Source organism: Euleptes europaea, chromosome 5, assembly GCF_029931775.1.
Source record: "Euleptes europaea isolate rEulEur1 chromosome 5, rEulEur1.hap1, whole genome shotgun sequence".
NCBI classification, from domain to species: Eukaryota; Metazoa; Chordata; class Lepidosauria; order Squamata; family Sphaerodactylidae; genus Euleptes; species Euleptes europaea.
In genome coordinates, this window is record NC_079316.1 from 78,193,684 (window position 1) to 78,214,017 (window position 20,334).

Consider the following 20,334-nt stretch of genomic DNA (forward strand, 5'->3'; position numbering starts at 1 on the left):
TGCCATTTTTTCCCGGTATAACCTCCCCTTCCCGAAAAATACCAAAAAGATATTTTTTGTGGGGGTTTCATTTTGGCTTTATTTGATGCATACCCCTAGTGAATTCTAGCAGGCATCATTGGATACTTGTTCACATTCAGTTCTTTGTTTCTGCATTGTGATATATTTACCACTTTGGTGAGGGACCGTCAATATTTCCTTTCAATTAGCAGCAATCGTCACATTTTGGAAATTCATTAATAGTAAATATCTTACTCACCTCATTACCTGGAAACAAGTTATTAATGTGCCGAAAAAGTTCTTCTGCTTGGGATACGGCTTCTTCAGTTAATCTGTATGCATCCAGGTAATGACTCTGCTTATCTATAGTGTATGATGAATGTTTACCAACGATTCTGTAAGAAAGGCAATACAGAAATTTTAAACATGATTATGTGCTGGTCTGGGGGGGGGGAGAGACAGACACTGCTGGACCCCCCCCCCCCATTTTCTACTGATGTAGGAGGAAAAGCTATAAATGTTGGTTAAGAAATTTAAAATATTATATGAAATAAACTGTTAATGAATGACAACAGGCAAACATTGAAAATAATGTTATTGCTTTCCTTTCCACCCTTTTTAGCACGCAAATTCATCTTGGGTAGTATTTAATTTGAAGGGATGTCATGTTGATGAGGGAACTAGCTTGTTCTCTGTTGCTCCAGAGACTAGGACACGGAGTAATGGATTTAAACTAAGAGAAAAGCGATTCCACCTAAACATTAGGAAGAACTTTCTGATGGTGAGGGCTGTTCGACGGTGGAATGCGCTGCCTCGGAGGGTGGTGGAGTCCCCATCTTTGGAGGTCTTTAAGCAGAGGCTGGATGGCCATCTGTCAGGAGTGCTTTGATTTTGGGATCCTGCATGGCAGGGGGTTGGACTGGATGGCCCTTGTGGTCTCTTCCAACCTTGTGAACTTGTGAACTTGTAATACTGACGCTATTTGAAATCATTCCTAACGTGGAAACAGGCATGCAAAATCGAGAAACAAGTAGATGAGAACAAATTCAATTTGTTTCAATGTGTGCAAAGTTCTCAGCTTTCTCTTGTATATAAAGAAAACTGAGCAAGTTCAGAGAAGTACATTCTACAGCCACATGTTTGGCTGAGAGGCTGGCTTTTTCCACTGTTATATTAATTCATAGTACAGTTAGCTTTTTCTATAGTTGCCCTGATAATGCTTAGCATTCCAGTGTTCAAAATGCTTCATGTACATTACCTTGAAATAACCACATAAAGCAGGTCAGTATTATCTCAGTTTTGTAGATGGTAGATTGAGATGTCAAGAGATTGGTTTGCCATAGGCCACCTTATGAGTTTATAGCAGAAGCAAGATTCAAACCAGGGAGTTCCTGATCCAGAGCAAAGTTTCTTGGCTACTGTGCTATGCCAGCTGTCCATACTAGTTATCTCTTTCATTCATATTCTAGTAAGGCATCAACAAGTATTTTGGATACGAATGGGAATATATAACTTGGCCTGCTGCCATACATGATTTTTAAAATCTCACTAACCCAGCTATTTCTGTTTTTTTTAAATGTCTATTTTTTCTGCGCATGAAAGGTGGTGATGGTGGCATGTCTAGAAAGAAAAATGTTGTTTGCTATCTCTACCCAATACAGTTTGCATTCCGGGTTAATATTATTTTCATTTATTTAGCATTTCTAGATGCTAAATGTTACAGCAACTACCTATGGTGGAACAGTAAGATGAATGCAGCAGGGCTTCCCCATTGACAGGTATTGGATAGTTGTACTCATGAATCCTTGTCTACCCAAACTGAGAGTGAGTAGGCCACATGTAGGTTGTTGCATCAACAACGTGATGTTAGAAATAAATTCTAGGAGAGCTGAGAATCAAAGAGGATGTTGATCAGGCTTTCCCCTGAAACCTCAACCATTTTAGCACAAGGTTCATTTGTCAAGCCTCAGGTTACCTAAAGAGAGAGAAAAACCAGAGACCCAGAGCTTAAAATGAAGTTGCAGCTTTTATTGATTACAAAATTACCCTAACAAACACTCAATGGCTGGTGAAACCTAGTTTTGATATTGATTGGTGAGGAGAAATCTGTCAAGGGAGATTTCTGCCTTATGTCTGAGCAGCCTTTGATTTTATAAAGGATATGCCCTTTCATCTAAAATGGTTGAATAAGCCTGAAGTATTGATGCTGACTCTTCAGGACAGAACATTTTTGGGGGTGTTCTCTGCTCTACCTCAAGTGTCTTGGGATTTTATAGTCCATTTTTCCTTCTCTCCACATTTGCTTCCTGTCAGTGGAGTCTTGCCATGTATGGTCATCTTGGTACTCGTCCTTTTAGGTCCTGTGGTTTTGTGGTGGTGGTTTTCACACACAGCCTGGAGACCTGGTGGGGTGATCTTGATTCACAGACCTTCTGGAGCTTTTTACTGACATGTCTCTTTTCTCATGATATATGTCTTTTCTCATAGCTCAATCACTTCTTCTTTTTGTCCCCGATAAGGAGCTGATGATGGCTCTTTAAAGTTACTGTGGCAGACTTTCTAGATGGTGGTCTTTTCCACTGCTGCCATCCCAGGTCCTCTTCTAGCCTTGGCTTTCAGCCCACTCATACAGTCACACATTCTCTCACTCACTCAGCTCTTGTCCACACCTGGACAGGTTGCATACATATACATTTATTTATGGCCTAAGGGTTGCACTGCCCTGCTACGTGAGTTCATTTTCAAGCTGCCAGCTTCATACTTCTATTTGTTGTGAAATTTTTACAGTAGAACACTTCCAAGCTTTAACACTGGTTAGCTAGAAGTTATCAAAAACCCCAGGCCCAAAACTTTATATCTGACAGTGACATCATTTCAGAAGTGATATCCTGCTATCAAGGCATCACTCTAGCGTTCACCAGAAAATCTATGGTTTACCATAGTCTGGTAAATGCTAGAGGATCATGTCAGTGGCATGACATCACTTTCACGTTCGTTCCAGAAATGATGTCACACTGTTGACTAACTGCAATTTTTGTCTTCCCCCCCCTCTCACTTCCATAAAGAGTGGAGGTGGGGGTTGGGGGCTGCCTTTGGGAGGTCTCCCACTATACCCATCTGCACAGTTCACTAGACTGTAGTGTGGGGTATATATATTATTGTATTATCTATCCGGTTTTGAAAATTCTGGTCAGAAACAAACAGCATTGATGCAATTCATATTCAGCAATTTTTGGGACAGCTGTGCCATGTTTCTTGAACAGGAGTAACACCCACCCCCAATTACGGCATAGCAAATTGTACTTGAAGTTGACGCCTGGGTGGTATTTGAAGTGCAAAAGCAATTTATGGGTGTCTGCTGCAGAAAGAAAAAAAGTCAAAAATTCTTCTTTCTGACCGCAAGCCCCGGGGCTAGTCTAAAGTACCTCTTGGATGCTGCCCTTCACTTTTAAATTCTACTTCCAGATAAACAGCAAGTTTACCTGTGAATATCTGCACGTGCCATCAAGGTCTCCACACTATGATCTTTATATTTGTAACAAAGGAAGTCCTGCTCAACGCGTTCCAATTTATCATTCGGTTCCAGTAGCATTTCTGCAAATTCATTGGACGGACGACTGGTATTTATTAAATCCTGGACAAAATCTATCTGAATGTATGCTTTCCTGTATAGAAAAGTATAGTGATAGAACTGGTGGAAAGCTCTGGAAAATGCATTATACATTTAGTCAACTATGCAATATTATTGTAATCTTTTCTATGCACTATTCGTATTTTTTTAAAGAGGAAAGCACAATGTGATTGTTCGCAGAATTAATTTGTTAACTGATGCTGTATTCAGACACATTACAGACTGAGGTTCACTCATGAGAAGAACAAGCCCTTCAGGAGATAAGTGGGTTAGAAATGCTTTAAATAAATAAATATGCCTCAGTTTTCTTGGACTTGCACACTTCCTCCTCCCTCCCTCCTCTTCTTAACTAGGATCAAGAGATATGTAAGGAGAATGAAAAATGTACTTAGCATAGTTTCACTTGAGCAAGCAATAGCACAAGGACTGAAGCAACACATACCAATTCAATGTAATTTTGAGTGAAATTAGAATGTGCATTGGGAACAATGGAAACAGATGGTTCATATGATTTTATAAAATGTATCGGAAGAAATACAGTAAAAGCTTTGTTATCTGGCATTCATGGGGAACCGGGGTTGCTGGTTAATCAAATGTGCCAGATACTCAAACTTATTGCTCTGTCCCACCCATTACCCAAAGGAATCTATGACAACCGAACCCCAGCTTACTGGGAAAACCATGGTAACAGCCCTCATGCCTGGCAGGATCCTTCTCTTTCCCCTGAACCATGGAGCTGTTCTACCCAGTAGGCAGAGGTGCAGGTGAGCTGCCTCAGAGTCCTCTGGCAGAGGAAGGAAGCGCTCAAGGGTGACACCAGTTGGCGAAACCAAATGTCAGAAGCCCAGCAATGGCAGAAGAAATCAAGCTGGGAATGGGGGTGCAAGGTAGGGTGACTGAGAGGGAGCAGTTTTCCAGCTGGGTGATGCCAATTAACTGAGCATTCTGGGTGATCATGTGCTGGATAACAAAACTTTTACCGTGCCTTGTATTGTTGTGCACACACAGAAAAACAGAAGGGTACAGTAACTTTCACTTTGTGCAAATAGACAGCAAGGAGTAATTGTATCACTTCTGCTCACACAAGGAGATGCAAAAGTTTTCCATGGGATCCAATACTTTACATGCAGATTCCCTGTTTCATGAAGTCTTTTATCTAACCATAGTTTATTGTAACATCCAAATTTGGATACTTGAACAAACTGGGGTTTACCCATAAACTGGGAATTTAAATCAGGATTGAATTGTGGGAGCGAGAATAAACAAAGTGTGTTCTAACCATTAACATCTGGATACAGACACAATAATTGTTTTAATATGTAAATGATTACCTGGCTTCAAAACATGCAATTACTACACCTAGATCAGTTGCTCTGTTAGGTCTCTCCACCAATAATGGCCTCATTATATTTACAGTTTTTTCCAAAAGTTCGCAAGATTGCCTCTTTGGAAAAAACAGAATATTAAAAATATTTTAGTGTTTTAATGCCATTTCAGAACAAATATACATAAGAAAACATATGAGGATTTTATTACAGGTCTTCCCAATATAGAAATGGGTGAGCCTTAAACATAGCTGTAAAAGGAGGATACTGTGAACCTTAAAAATGCATTTCAGAACAATGTAAAAAACAAAAAACAAAATTGTAAGCACTGAATCTTTTTTCCAGATAGAACCAGAAAAAATGCACACGTTATTGTTGAATCAATCTTATTACCCATCTCTTATAATCTAAGAACAGAGTCACTTCTGTTTTCATATGCCCAGTATCCTAAACACTGTTTTAAACGGGACCTTACCTTGTGAAATTAAAACACTGGATACACCAGGTTCAGTTTCGTAAACAATGTGCATTGAAGGTGGGGAAAGTATACATAGCTAGCCTGGATGAAAAAGATGAATTCTATAGCTCTGTAGACTATACAATCCACATATACTTTATCATCTCGGTATATTTCAGTGAGGTAAATATCCTGAGTACTTCTTTACCATTTTCTGTTTTCTTTCCTTGTCTTCCCCTAAAATTGCATCTGCGAGACACCAGGTGGTGTTGTACCAGAAATGCACGTGTCCTCCTATCAACAGTGCTTTTTCAAGCAGCATTTTCGATTGCCCGTGGTTCTTCTCCAAGTTAGCCAGTACAGCTAGAAGATAAAGGCACCGTGCTACAGAACATGGGTTATCCATCTCCTGGGCGGGGGAAAGGGAATTTAAAACATGTCAGGGCATTGCTCTTACTTCCACACACTCGCATTTGAATTAAAGTCTAGCATTATTGCACGGCTAGAGCCATCACGACGTTGCATAATCAGACAAGTTAAAATGAATGCCATTAAGGATATATATCACCCGGGCAGTTTACCAAATGAAGATCTACAAAGTATTTCCTAACTTGGGCAACCCGCACAGCAGATCGCAGAAACTTAAAAGTAACATACATTGTTATTATTGTTCAGTACAAAAACGAATGTTTTACGAAGTGGCCAACCCTGCATTCTTTCAAAGCATGGGGCTGACAGTTCTCGTTTTTAAGCATCAGACAATGCAGAGCATGGCACTGGTCTTCGCCTTACAACTCATGAGCATGTCCTTTCAGAGTAATAAGCAGCATTAAAGGATCCCTAATTTTACCATAAACTCCATCATCTAGAAGCAAATGCTTGCTTTAAGCTAAGTAAGTAAAATTCATCACCTAATCAGCTTGTCAGATACAGCATTTAGAAGACAAGTAGGAAGACTGCCCAGAAGCTTGACTTGGTTCCCCAAAAGCGCACTAGATAGAAATCTGGAATTAAGCAGGGGGGGTTTGCCCATCAATGGCAGTGATCAAAATGGAAGCACTCTTACCATGCATTCCTGATGGTGGGGAGAACTGTGGCGGCCAGGACAGCGCAGCTGAGAAGCCTCCTCAGAGGCTTCCTGGCTTCCGCAGAGGGGTAAAAAGCCTTCCCCCCCCCGCAAAAAAATAAGGCTTTTCTCCTGATAGAGGAAAGCGGACCTGCACCACATAAAAAGCTGGCGCAGGACTGCTGCCATCCCAGGAGCCATTCCTGAGGCGAAAGGGGTTTGGAAGCTGTCTAACAGCTGCTCCACCCCCCAGGATGCCCCAGGAACGACTCCTGAGATGCCAGTGCAGGGACTTGCACCGGGAGAACACTGGCTGGAGGTAAGTGGCACTACGCCAGCATCCATGCCAGTTTGCACAGCGCAAGTGACACGGACGCTGGCATAGGGGTCACGCCAGCTCCTAAGAGCATTCCCCTCCTTCAGGAAGGCACTGTTAGAATCCTCATTTCACCCAATCAAGAAATCAATTGCTTAGAACATAACTTGTGGTGGGGGTTCTAGAATTCTTTACATTCAAATACTGGATGAAAATATAACTTCAGTTGGCTCTCCCATGCCAATGTTGACATGCTCCTAAGAGCTGTGAGGCCCACCCCATGCCTCCTGGACCTGTGCCCATCCTGGCTGTTTAAAGCCAGGGGCTATGTAGTACGGCTTCCCCTGGGAGAGATCATTAACCTGTCTTTTAGTACAGGGGTCTTCCCAGGGAGTCTGAAGCAGTCAGTGGGGCATCCGCTCTTAAAAAGACCGTCTTTAGATCCTAGTGATCTGGCCAACTACCACCCAGTGGTAAGGTAGTTGGCCAGATCTTTCCTGGGTAAGGTAGTTGAGAGAGCAGTGGCTGAACAACGTCAGGCATTTCTGGAGGACACAATGGCCTGGTACCCATGTCAGTCTGGCTTCCGCCCTGGTCACGGGACAGAGACACAGCTGGTCGCCTTCACAGATGGTCTCCGCCAACAGCTGAACTAAGGCGGGTTGGGGCTACTGATTTTTTTAGATCTCGCAGCAGCCTTCGACACAATCAACCATGACCTATTAGACTGCCACCTCGCCAATGTTGGGATTCGTGGGCACAGCCCCTCAATGGCTGCACTCCTTTCTCCATGGTCAGGGACAGAGGGTGGCACTTGGGGAGAAGGTATAATTACTACACCCTTTGGTGTGGGTGGTCCTGCAGAAAGCAATCCTCTCCCCTATGTTGTTTAACATCTATATGTGCACCCTTGCCCAGCTAGTCCAGAGTTTCAGGCTGGGTTGTCACCATTACGCTGATGACACCCAGCTTTACCTGTTGATGAACGGCCACCCAGATACCGCCCCGGACACACTGGCCAGGTGCTTGGGGGCCATGGCGAAGTGGTTGAAACAGAGTCAGGTGAAGTTAAATCCATCAAAGATGGAGGTCCTGTGGCTGGGTAAAGGCAGCTTAGGGACAGGGTGCCAACTCCCGGCTCTTGATGGTGTACAGCTGACACAACTGAAACCTAGCATTGCCATCAAGAGTTTTGGTGTGATCTTGATGCTTCCTTATTGATGGAGGCTCAAGCCACAGTCAAGGTGGCACTTTACCATCTCTGCCAGACTAGGCAGCTGGTGCCCTATTTCTCCCACCCTAACTTAGCCGCAGTGATCCACACAACAGTCACCTCCAGGCTACATTACTGTAACTCGCTATTTGTAGGACTGCCCTCGAAACTGATCCAAAAACTCCAGCTGGTACAAAATGCAGCAGCGTGAGTCCTTACCAGGACCCCGCCAAGAGCACATATTTTGCCAGTGCTCTCAGAACTGCACTGGCTCCAGGTGGAGTACCAGATCAGGTTCAAGGTGCTGTTTTTTTACCTTTAAAGACTTAAACAACCTGGGACTATCGTATCTGTGGGACCGTTTCTCCATGTACGCCCCCATGAGAGCATTATGCTTGGCAAATAATAACCTACTGGTGGTCCCCGGCCCGAAGCATGTCTGGCTGTCCTTGACTAGGGCCAGGGCTTTTATGGCCTGGAATCTGGAGTCAACCTATTGTATTTAATAGGGATAGTTAATACTAATTAATTAAGTAATTACTTAAGTACAGGCCTTAACATAATAGGCCTTTAGAGCTGAATTTTTTTTTTTAAGCATGCCTCAATGTTGAATTTCAAACATAAAATTCAATTAAAATGTTAAAATAGAAAACAAAAATTGAATGCTGGGAGGAAGCCAGCACACCTTTGTTATAGTACACCTATGTCACAGAATGACATACAATGTACTCAGCTAGCACATCTGGCTTCCAGGGAAGAAAGAAGGGCTGGGATCTGTATAAATAAAAAGAGATAAACACCAGCACAAGGCAAGAGCAAACCCTTTCCTGAAACGCTGGAGTTACCTGGATTGCTTGGTGTGCTTCTGACAGCAGAAGTCTTGCTGGCTGGTATAAGCAGAGTTGGAGTAGGGCTTCACCTTTGTCCAACCACAGGTATGGAAAAGAAAGGCCGCTTATGCCTTTGCCAGTCCCGCTGTTTAGTTCCAAGAGCTGTGAAAGAATTCATCCCAAAGACCTACTCTTAGCTTTTCTAAAAGAGATCTGTTAACGTTGCACAGGACATTAATTAGAATTTTATGGCTGTACATAAAATAACAACTCTTTTCAGGCTTCAGTTCAGCACCAAGGAGAACACGGGAGTCGCAGATAATTTACCACACGGAACTCACGTCATTAACCTTGATTTAGAGGCTGAAAATTGTTTGGAATACCTTGTCACTACTGTAGATGTGGCACATAAAAGCAAATTACCTGCTCTTTTGCAGAAACTATTTTTTTATGTTGACTCATATCAAATAATTTATTTTCTCCCTGTTTCTGTATTTCGTTCTCCTTTTTCTGTGCAATCTCTTGCCTGAACCTGAATTCAGGGGGAAAAGAGGAAAAAATGGATTCGCACATTTTTATAGAAAATATTAAAGTGATGGTTAATATGCTGAACAGCTTTATCCTCGTGTTTTGTTAATGTGCATTCAACATCTTTTGAGCTCAGTTATGATAGCAAGCAGTATAAGGTTATGGTCTTCATAGAACAAACAGCAGCTATGCGGAGAACTGGGCAAGGAAATAGGTCCTGCATGTACAATTTCCCTTTCTGATCCAAAAGATGGGGCTTTTTGAATGGAGTTCTTCCAAAAAGGTTTACCCCATTTTTCAGCTGGGGAGCAAGGGGCTGCATTTAGGGCTGGTTCCAATGATGGGCGAGCAGAAAGGGAAATGTAATTGGTGTGGGGCGATTGCTGCAGCAACAAACAGCGCCTTAATACAATTTTTCACAAAATAGCAATGTGCATATGGAACAATGGAATGTACAACAGATGGTTTGCATGGTTTAATTTAATTTGTTTTTGAAACTGTATTAGAAGAAAAAAAATGAGGACCAACAAGGACTTGTAGAGGACATCTCATTTCCCACCCCCACTATTTCTTCTTTCCCTTCCATAAAAACCCCTATAGTATCTCCCCTTTCCCTGCTACCTTCTCTCCTTCCCACCTACCAGCAAATATACCTTTACCTGTTCCCGTCGTCATCTTTCCCTTCCTTCCAGCTGGCAGCCTCTACCCAGGAAATCAATGGCTCAGTTGTGCAGTGGGGAACCTACAAGGACTTGCAGGGGTTCACACCATTTCCCCTTCCCCAACTATTGCCTCTTCTCCCCTCTTGGAAACCACCATACTGTCACCTTTCCCTGCTTCCTTCTCTTCTTCCCATCCACCAACCAACCTACCTTTTATCTGCCTCCATCTTCAGCTATATTATTTATTTACTTCATTGTACCCCACCTTTCTCCACAATGGGGTTACCCAAACCAGCTTACATTATTTTCCTTTCCTCCACTTTATCCTCACTATAACCCTGTGAGGCAAATTAGGCTGAGAATGTGTAACTGGCCCTGTGAGCTTGCACAGCAGTGGGGATTTAAACCTGGGTCTCCCAGATCCTAATCTGAACTTCTAACTGTTACATCACACTGGCTTTCATGGAGTGGCTTTTGTTAAACAGTAGCAAGCAGCTTGGCCTGTCTAAGTCATGCAAGTCCCAGGGTAACAAGTTGTCCTATGGTTGCTGCCAAGCCTGACCCTGCTAGGTCCTCCCTCAAAGGACAAAACAGCCCTGAAAAGGACCCCGTCCCTCCCCCTGCTTTTTACTGACAGAAACCACAGCTTGAAGGCTGGAAATATTGTTGTGGTTACCTAGCAATGGCCAAAATTGCTACTGACAGGGCATTTGTTTCTTAAAGCTACAGGTGCTGCTTCTATTATTTGGGGTAGGTTGAACCCCTCACCTCGGGCGTTTTTCAAATTTGTAGAAAGAACTGTGTGCCTCTTTGTGGCTCCATTCTCTGGATTGAAGTATCCGCAGATCTGGCCATGTTGACAGTTAGAAATAGTGATAATACCTTATGCTATGCCTTGCACAGGTGGAAAATGTAATGGGGATACAATTGCTTTCACTTTGCATAAGGAGACAGGGGACTATTTTTAGCATTTCTGCTTGCACATGGACTGTTGCACATATGGAAATCTTCCATGAGATCCAATCTGTAGACCTTTCTTGCTCCATCTTCCCAGTCAAACAGCTGATTGGTAAGAGTTTAACCTTTTGGAAAGAGCATTCCACATACATCCCTTGTGCACATTGCTTTGGACTGGGACACACAATTATTACAGAGGTGTGTAAACAGCTTATAGAATAATATATTTTGCTATAAAATGGCATACCTTCCTTGTTCTACTTCATTAATGAATACTTCACCCACTGCCTTCTCATGATAAGTTGCTGCTTGATACAATTTTAAATCTAAACATATAACAGAAATTCTGTGGAAAGAGAAGACATAATTGTTCTTCACAGTTGTAGAAAATACAAAAACTGTTTAAAATTGTTACCACAATATACTCTGTGTAGGGCTGCCCTTATAAGATGGTCAGAAACCTCCATTGGTGCAGAATGATGCAGCCAGGGTGCTGACTAGAATGGATGATAGGTCTTTGCCCATCTAGACTGGTTTCCAGTCTATTCTAGGCACAAATCAAGGTACTGGTGTTGACTTTTAAAACCCTATATGGTTTCAGCATACCTGAAGGACTACCTACTCCCTTACAAACCTACTTGTTTCATCGGGCATTCCCTCAATGATTTCTTCTTTCTGCCCTGTGTTTTTCCTTGTTGCTTTTATACATTTGCATGTGTATTTTAGCATTGGTTTTAATTGTTTCAATTATGTGTTTTTGTTTGGTTTTAATGTATTAAGAGGTGTTTTTAGTATGTATATCAGCCACCTTGGTGGCCCTGAGGAGGGCAGAAAGGCAGGGTATAAATTTTGTTAACAAATTTGTTTGTTTAACAAATAGATCTAGTCATGAAAAAGGTATCAGTACACAGAGATTGAACATACACATATCCACAACACATATACCCATATCTTATATGTGAACACCTATTTATGCATTCTTCTTACACACAATTTTAGATATGGGAGAGATTCTAAGTATACTCTGCTGATGCAAAATCTCTGGAAGTGATTTGAACACTGTGGCTGCAATCCTGAAGGGGGGGGGCAAAGCTCCTTAGGAGCTGGCATGATCCCGCGCCGGCATAACTGCCCATTTAACCTGGGATAAGGGGCACTTATGCTGTCCCAGGGGCAAACATGCCAGTGTCAGGGAGCCACGAAGCTGCACCAGCTCCCGCTGTCAGCACATCCACGCCAGAAGGAATTCCCGGAAGGGAAATCCTGCACTGGTGTGTGTGTGTGTGGGGGGCATTCCCAGGGGCAGAGCTGCCTTTAGGCAGCTTCCTAGCCCCTTTCGCCCCACGAACGCCCCCACACGCTGCAGCGTTGCTATGGCACCTTTTTTGGTAGGGTAGCCTCGCTGTTTTCTTTAAAAAAAAATCTTTTATTTTTTATAATTTTTTCTTTATATTTTAAAATCCTTTTATATTTTAAAATCCTTTTATATTTTATATTTTAAAATCCTTTTATTTTATTTTCAGTGGCCAGGAAGCCTCTGTGGAGGTAGCGTGGCTGTGCTGCTCCGGGCTGCTGCCTAACTGCCCCCCCTTCAGGAGTGGGCCACTTGTAAAACATATAGGGGTACAAGCTCAAAGATAAGTTCATGGAACACAAGGAAGGAAACTGAAATGTCTCATAGTAACTCCAAAGTAATAGATACAAACCGAAGATGGTAGAGATCTGATAGACTTTTGCTTTCTATGACATCATGAGCGATCACCTCAGCCAGATGGAGAACTGGAAGAGTTAAGTGAATGCACAAAATTGCCTGTAGCTCCTTAACTAACAGGTTTAGGTAATATAAGGTGCGTGTCTAAAAAGTAAAAGAAGAACAGCGGTCAATTTTTCCTATCTCACTTTGTCAGTTTCAGCTCTCTGTTAAAAGGCCTTTGAAAGTGTACTCACCAGTGATATAGTGCTAAACCAACAAACTTCTTGTACATTTTATTTAAGGGTCAAACTATACATTCCATTCAGACACATGTAATAAATCCTCACTAGCTGCTTTGTAATTCAGGAGAGAGTAATTTAGAACAGAGAAGTAGCAGGGAGAGGACACTACTTAACCGAATGTCATGTCTGGAACTTCTCTGCTCTGTCCACACTGTTCTCTGTCCCATGGACAACCAAACATATTTTTGCTAAGATAAATATCCTTGGGGGGGAACCATCCTGGGTACGTGTGATGTGGAAAAAACAAGTGACAGACATGAGAAGGGTTAAGTGGTTATTTCCCCCATCACTTCAATTTACACTCTTCCGAAGCGGCTTTAACTTATACCAAGGTTCCTCAGTGTGGTGCCGTGGGCACCATGGCACCTACCAACACCTTTCCTGGAGCCCACCAAGTGCCTTTAGAAAGTAGGTTGGGCTAGGTGGGGATTTTGCCCAGCAGGGCTTCTGATTTGTTGTGCAGATTAAAAGGCATCCTGTTGAACAGAGCTTCTGCCTAAAATGTTGAGTTGTACATAACCTCACTCCCTGACATTTTATCATTGGCTCCACCTCCTGCGGCAGCCATTTTGTTACTGTGTCTATCACCCAATGTCAGAATTCCAAAGGTGCCTGCAGGCTCACAAAGGTTGGGGACCCCAACGTATACTAAATTTTCACTGGGGTTTGTTATGTAGTTTGGCTGCAGTGTTCCATATTCTGAGAGCCTCTGCTGCAACCCAGATACTAAATAAAAAGAGAATTAAACAGAACGTTCAACAACCTAAAAATCAACATGATAAGCAATTTTCAATATGGGCACTGGAAAAAATGGCCTTGTCACAAGGCCACCCCTCCAGTGCAGTTTGTCATCTTTAAAAACATGATAGTGTCTTTTTATTCATTCATTAATTTTATTCATTCATTAATTGAATTAACATATTTGCTGCACTTAAAAAAAAGATGAATAGTCCTCACACAGCTTAGGTGGAGGGACATGACAGATATACTTACCAACATTATAAATTTTATAAATAAATGATTAATGTTATTTATATTATGAAGATAGGAAGAAGCTGGGTTCATTCCAGAGGCAGCGAAGACGGCTGAGGGCAGGGCGCGTTGCAGCGCAAACCGGAGACAGCCCCACCGACCAGCTGAGAGTCGGGTGGGCTCGTCCCCGATGCGGTCGCGCACGCACCATGTGAGCCGGGCAGGAAGGAAGGGGGGTGGGGCGTGGACAGCACTAATAAGGACTCGGGGGGAGGAGTCAAGGGCGAGGAGACCTGGAGCCAGGCCTATAAAAGGCCATTTGAGCTGAAGCCAAGGAGGAAGGTTGTCAGAGGTCTTGGCTCTCGTCAGCCGAAGAGGGCTAGCAAGCCGGTGACCCTGGCGGCGTCTGAGGGAGAGAGTGATTCAGACTCCCTCAGCTTGGTCTGAGGCCGAGGAGGCTCCTGTGGCTCGGTCCCCGAGGACCCCGGATGAAGCTGGACAGGCCCAGCCTGGGGTGGGATCTTACACAGACCATTGTCTTGATGATCATCCTGTAACAAGCTTATCAACAGACACTGCAGATCCAAGACCTTCTGCTATAGAAAGTTTGCTTCCTCCCACCAGAAATCTTTTGAAGTGATATAAATCTGACACCCAAACTGCACTTTACAACATATATTAGTCTGCCTTGAGGACTCACAGCCACACTGCCCTGTAAGTTCCCAGTAGGAATTCCATTTAAAAGCAGAGCATGGGTTCAATTCAGATAGGGATTGAGCCTCAGGGGGAGGAGGGGCTCTTTCCCTCCCCCACGTGCCATTTTCCTGAGCTGAAACAGCATCGTTCTGGCTTGGGAAAATAGTGCAGGGGGAAGGCAGGAGCCCTTTCTCCCCCTGAGCTGCAGTCATGAGCTGAATTAGGCCCCTGTAGCATTTTTAAATAGAATTCCCACTGAAAACTCGCAGCTGCAATATGGCTGTGAATCCCTGTGGTGGACTTGCATACCTTGTAACAGTAGTTAAGCCCTGAGAAAGCTGGGTGCCAGTGCTAGTTTTCATCCTTAAATGTATCCTTTTGAAAATGTTACTTACGGGAGCTAAAATGTTGCAGCTGCTCAGAGCAAAGCTACTTGAGTCCTGTTTAAAAGCATCTCTAATTTCATCTGGGCAGTCATAGCTAGCCCATTCCTCCATGCTTGCTGGTAAGGCGTCTACTGGTCCTTTCCGTTTAGGCTTGTCTTTTATGACTGCCTGAACCTGCAAATAAAACAATCTGTAAGGAACAAATTTGCCGGATCAAACCATGTAGTCCAGCATCTTTCACACAGCAGTCAAAATAGTTGCCTCGGGGGGGGGGGTGTCCATCAAACAGGACACAAGAGGCCAAGACCTTCCCCTGATGCTGCCTACTAGCACGGTATTCAGAATTTTGCTGTCTCTGTATATGGAGGTTCTCTTTACTCACCATGACTAATACTCATAGATGGGCCTATGACATGTCTAACCCCCCTTTAAAGCCATCAGTGCTCATTGTCATCACTATGTCCACATGTAGTGAATTCCATAATTTAGTTACTCATTGAGTAAAGAAGTATTTCCTTTTGTCTATCCTGAACACTGCCTATAAACTTCACTGGCTGCCCGTGAGTTCTAATATCCTGGAAGAAGAGAAAAAGCTCTCTATCCATGTTCTTCACTCTATGCATAATTATGCCAACCTTTATTATGTCCCTCCCACCCAGCCATCTTGTTTCTGGTCTGAAAAGTCAGACAACTTAGCCTTTCCTCATAGGAAAAGTGCTCCAACCATTAATCAAATTGGTTGCCCTGTTGCATAGTTTTCCAGCTCTACAATATTTTTTTAAAGATATAGCAACGAGAAGTACATGCAGTATTCCTAATGTGGCCACACCATAGATCTTTACAGGGGCGCTACAATATTGGACATTTTATTTTCACTCCTTTTCCATATTATCCCAAACATGGATATTGCCTTTTTTTACTGCTACTGTCCACTCAGTTGACATTTTCATCATGTTCCACTACAACCCCAAGATCTCTTTCAACCTCAGTCTCAACCAATTCAGACCGTGTCAGCATATATTTAAAGTTATGATTATTTTTTGTTCCAAAGTGCATCATCTTACAGGTACGAATAATGAATTTCATTTTGCCATGTTGCTCAATTTTGTGTTAGCCAAAATGCCCAGTTATGAATTGTTATATGGGGAAATTAGCGAATCAATAACCGGCAATGGGCATAATTTCAGCAGGGATGCAACTTTTGTCTACCGGAGTCCATACCATGACCAGTAAAGAGGCAGAAGCAAGGGAATTAGGTTAAAAGGAATTTACTCAGATTATATGTTCACACGCACATACAAAACTACACATACTCATCACATAACATACAGAGTCTAGGAATCAAAGAGAGGAATAGAGAGACTTTTGCCATGTGGCAGGCAGAGGAGGAAATATACTGCACCGTTCTTGCAGAGAAGTTGTCCGTCCTGAATTCCATGCGGCTATGGGGGATAAAAAGGGAACAGGGGGAGACCCCCTATGTGTCCAAGCATAAATGCCCACTCTGGCAGAGTGCCGGGCAGTATAGAGGGGCAAGCCTAAAAAAAGAGGGCTCATATGGACTTTCAGGACACAGTTATACTCTTTCTGGGGGTGGGGGCTAATTGGATTACCTCCTTGGCTCCCAAGCTAAAACAAAAGGATGAATGACCGGCTGAGGGGTGGGGTGGTGACAATTTGGAAATACTATTCTGATTCCAATGACTTATGCAACCCCAGGAGAAGTCAGGAGTCTCGCTGATTGGCTTAATGGCTTGAAACAAAAGGTGCGATCGCTGCTAATATCTGGAGATCGTTGCTGAAGAGCGGGTCATTGTTATCTCAATGTCTGCTGAATGGCTTTGCTGAACTAGTCCGATGTTGCAAGAGGGGGGTGTTGGTGCAGGCTACATGCCTGGACGTATTCCCTGCAATATGGCTTTCACTGGAGCAGGATACACAGGAACATGGACGCCCTCTGGTTCCCTGGAGGGACTACTTTGGCTGCTGCTCTTTGCAGGTTTCGCGGGATGAAGAGGAGTCCTTTCCATGGCGGCACAGGCTTGCCGCTTGGTCTGGAGAGGCTGCTGCACACATCTGCCAGGGTTGCCATGACCAGTCCAGGAGATTGGCAACCCGTTAGGCTACATTTGTCATTCAGTTTAGAGAGCTCTTCCTGTAGCTCTTCTTACCATCTGTTTGGTATAATGCGCAAACCTGGCTACTACACAGTTCATCCCCAAATCTAAATAATTTACGGGGGGAAAAAATAGCACTGGTCTCAACACCAATCCACCTTGGGAGCCCTATTTAAGCAGAAAGATGGCATAGAAATAGTTTTGATTAATTAATGTTGATTAAAAAATCCTGAGACCCCACTGCTCACTTCCTAGCATGGCAAGAACTGTCTGTTTATTCCTACTCCCCATTTCCAGCCATTCAATCAGTTTTGAATCCATAAAAAGACCCATCCTCTTATCCTCGGACTGCTGAGCTTATGCAGGAGTCTTTGTCGAGGTACCTTGTCAGAAGCCTTTTGGAAGTCCAAGGATATAATATCTACTGGATCAAACGGAAGTTTGTTGATTTTTTTAATGAAAAATAAATTTAAGTATTATATATTACATTGCAAAAAAAGAGTACCTGCTTGGCATCTTTAGAGGATCTGTCTTTTCTAGGAGGGCTTGTTGATGGACCCTGTTAGAAAAAATGGAAAGGTTTTAGGGGGAAATTGTATTTTTTGTCCTTTTTATATGTTGCCATTAATATAGTATTTTAACAAACACATGCTGCTACGTTTGAAATTCCACACCTGTTATGTGATGTAACAAAAGCCCCAGAGACATATTCTGTGCTCTCTTTGGCCATTTAAAATCTCTCCTCCACTTCTAGGCAAACAGCAAGTCAATTGCCAATGAGGTATATGGCACAGTGGTGGGACTCACAGGATGAAGCAAGTGTTGACTCAACTTCTCACATGTTTGAAACTCTTACAGGCCAAGCCTACCCAGATTTACTTGAATTAAATTCCAGTTTCCAGCAGGGCTTTTCCCCAAATACCTATGCACAGGATGGCTGCCTTAGGCTGTTGCTAACACTTCCCAAAATGGAGATGAACCATGCAATCCTGAAGGGGGTGTGTGGCGCTGCATAGGAGCTGGCGTGACCCCCATGCTGGCACCTGTGCCATTTGCGCTGTGCAAAGTGGCATGGATGGTGATGCAGGGTGAGTTACGCCGGCCCCCGAGAACAGTGCACTGATGTGCCTCAGACACTGGCACTGCATCCCAGGCATCCGTGTTCTGACATAAGAGGCTGTGCCGGCATCTGGGGGGCATTCCTGGGGGTGGAGCCCCTTAATGCTGCGGCAGAGCTGCCCCAGCAAAATAGCTGGCATAGCCCCATGAAACTCCATGGGAGAGTTTCACAGGGATTTCTCGAAAGTGCATTTTTAAACTTTATTTATGGCTAGGGAAGCCTCACAGGAGAGCCTCACATCTCCCCTGAGAGTATCCCCATGCATACGGCAAAGTGCAGGATATGGAAGCTTGGGGAAGTGATGTTTCTCTCACAGACAACACTACAGCCAATTACAAAGCAGCATGTCAAGGGCTGGGCATTAAAATGCTTCCTGCTTCCTGGGAGTTCTTTCTGAGCAGAAGAAAGGATTTTAGAAATGAGGCTTGGGTTCTCCCCCCCCCCTCCACATTCCTTTTAAAGAGCTCCTTTTTTAATGCTTTTTTATGTGGCAATTGGGTTTCCAGGTGGAGGGGATGGGACTTTTCTCCCACAGTAAGCACTACAGCCAATTACAAAGCAGCATTTCAAAGGGCAAGGACTCAAATGCTTCTTGATTTGAGCTTGGAGACTGCTAGTGCACAGATTCCCAACAGGTAAGTGTGGGTCCAGCAAGGAACAAACCTCAGGTAAAACTCCCATGCATAAACTACCTGATAGTTCACAAAACTGCTTTTCATGATTTTCATTTATGTCCAAAAATCTAGCTACTTAAATTACTGTGTGCTCCAATGTAAACCTGCCAAACCTTTAAAATTGTTTTCAGGTGCTCTTTTCTAGATACCCCAGTCTTCCTAAAGTAGGTCAGGTGGGTAGACACCACAGAAAGGGCCTCTTTGTGATGGCACCCCAGCTATGGAATACACTCCTGAGAGAGAGTCGGCTGGGGTCCTCTCTATTGGGTTTTATTTGCTTAAAGTTTTATTTAAGTCTTTCATATGCCTATGGTTTTAAAATCTCCTCTTTAATTTTGTTATCGGTTTCACTTGTTTGACTGGTATTGGGCTTTGTGATTTTACCTTAAAAAAATTGAAATCCGCCTTGGGCAAATTTTTAAAGGTAGTATAGAAATGATTTAACGGACTACTAAAAATGTTCTGAGGCTCTTCTCCAGGTGGTGAGTGGGGACCAGAAACAGGATCTTTTCTGGGGTGGTTGTGTTGATTTTATTACAAAGCATTGTTTACTTACATTATTCATTTGCTGCTGTAAAAAAACACCACATAATAGCATACAACTTTACAAAGAAAAGTGAGCTATAAATGGCTTCAATAAACAAATAAACAAAAAAGGTAAGCTTTGGATATAGAAGAGCATCTTACTTGTTTTGTATCCTTTTTTCCTTGTTTTTTGGAAGTGGATGCTTGTGGTGGAGAGGCTTTGGCCAATGCCTTCAAAACAGATCCTGCTGAAGACATTACAACCTAAGCAGAAAATAACATCTGATTTTAGGGAAAATGTACAAAACATAATTCTTAATAATGCACTTGATCCGCTGTTAGTTCTACCAGGAAGTCCGCACAAGGGTTCTTTCCCCTTTGCTTCACACTTTCCCTGGCCAACCGGATGAGTTTCTGGCTACGAAGCTCCTAACTGACGAAAAATCACAGTTCTCACTCTTAACTGCTCATTTTTGTGCTGCAGCTATTAAAATACATCATACCCTGACAGGATAAGAGTAACAGAAATACTTTATTACTCAAAATATTAAGGGGGTCACACCAAGTTATACAATGTTTATATAAATTTTATTCATACATGTAATACATAATTTTTAGGCTTAGATTATTTTTAGTAGTAGTAGTAGTTTCCTTATTATCTGTTGTGGTTGTTTTTTTCTGCTGGTCAGTGACCATATTAATAAATTATTATCATTAATACCCTTCATCAACTGAAGTATTACAGTTAAAAACAGCAAATGAGACACACTAGTAAAGAGAACTAACCCAGATGGAGAGATCTGTACATGGTCGGACTCAACTAGCTTTCTCTGCCCTGGCCCGTCTGGTGGAACAGCCTGTCAA

General features: G+C 43.0%; 1 protein-coding gene across 1 annotated transcript in view; it reads right to left on the minus strand.

Annotated features, from left to right (window-relative positions):
• CFAP46 (cilia and flagella associated protein 46) overlaps positions 1–20,334 on the minus strand; it is a 138,385-nt gene that overhangs the window by 43,870 nt on the left and 74,181 nt on the right. The window contains exons 30-40 of the mRNA XM_056850480.1: positions 19,633–19,734; positions 17,657–17,710; positions 15,044–15,208; positions 12,692–12,840; positions 11,233–11,331; positions 9,262–9,370; positions 8,854–9,000; positions 5,622–5,822; positions 4,963–5,075; positions 3,483–3,665; positions 260–395 (exon numbers count right to left, since the gene is read on the minus strand). Coding sequence (XP_056706458.1) covers positions 260–395; positions 3,483–3,665; positions 4,963–5,075; positions 5,622–5,822; positions 8,854–9,000; positions 9,262–9,370; positions 11,233–11,331; positions 12,692–12,840; positions 15,044–15,208; positions 17,657–17,710; positions 19,633–19,734 — 1,458 coding nt within the window. The remainder of the gene's footprint in view (positions 1–259; positions 396–3,482; positions 3,666–4,962; positions 5,076–5,621; positions 5,823–8,853; positions 9,001–9,261; positions 9,371–11,232; positions 11,332–12,691; positions 12,841–15,043; positions 15,209–17,656; positions 17,711–19,632; positions 19,735–20,334) is intronic.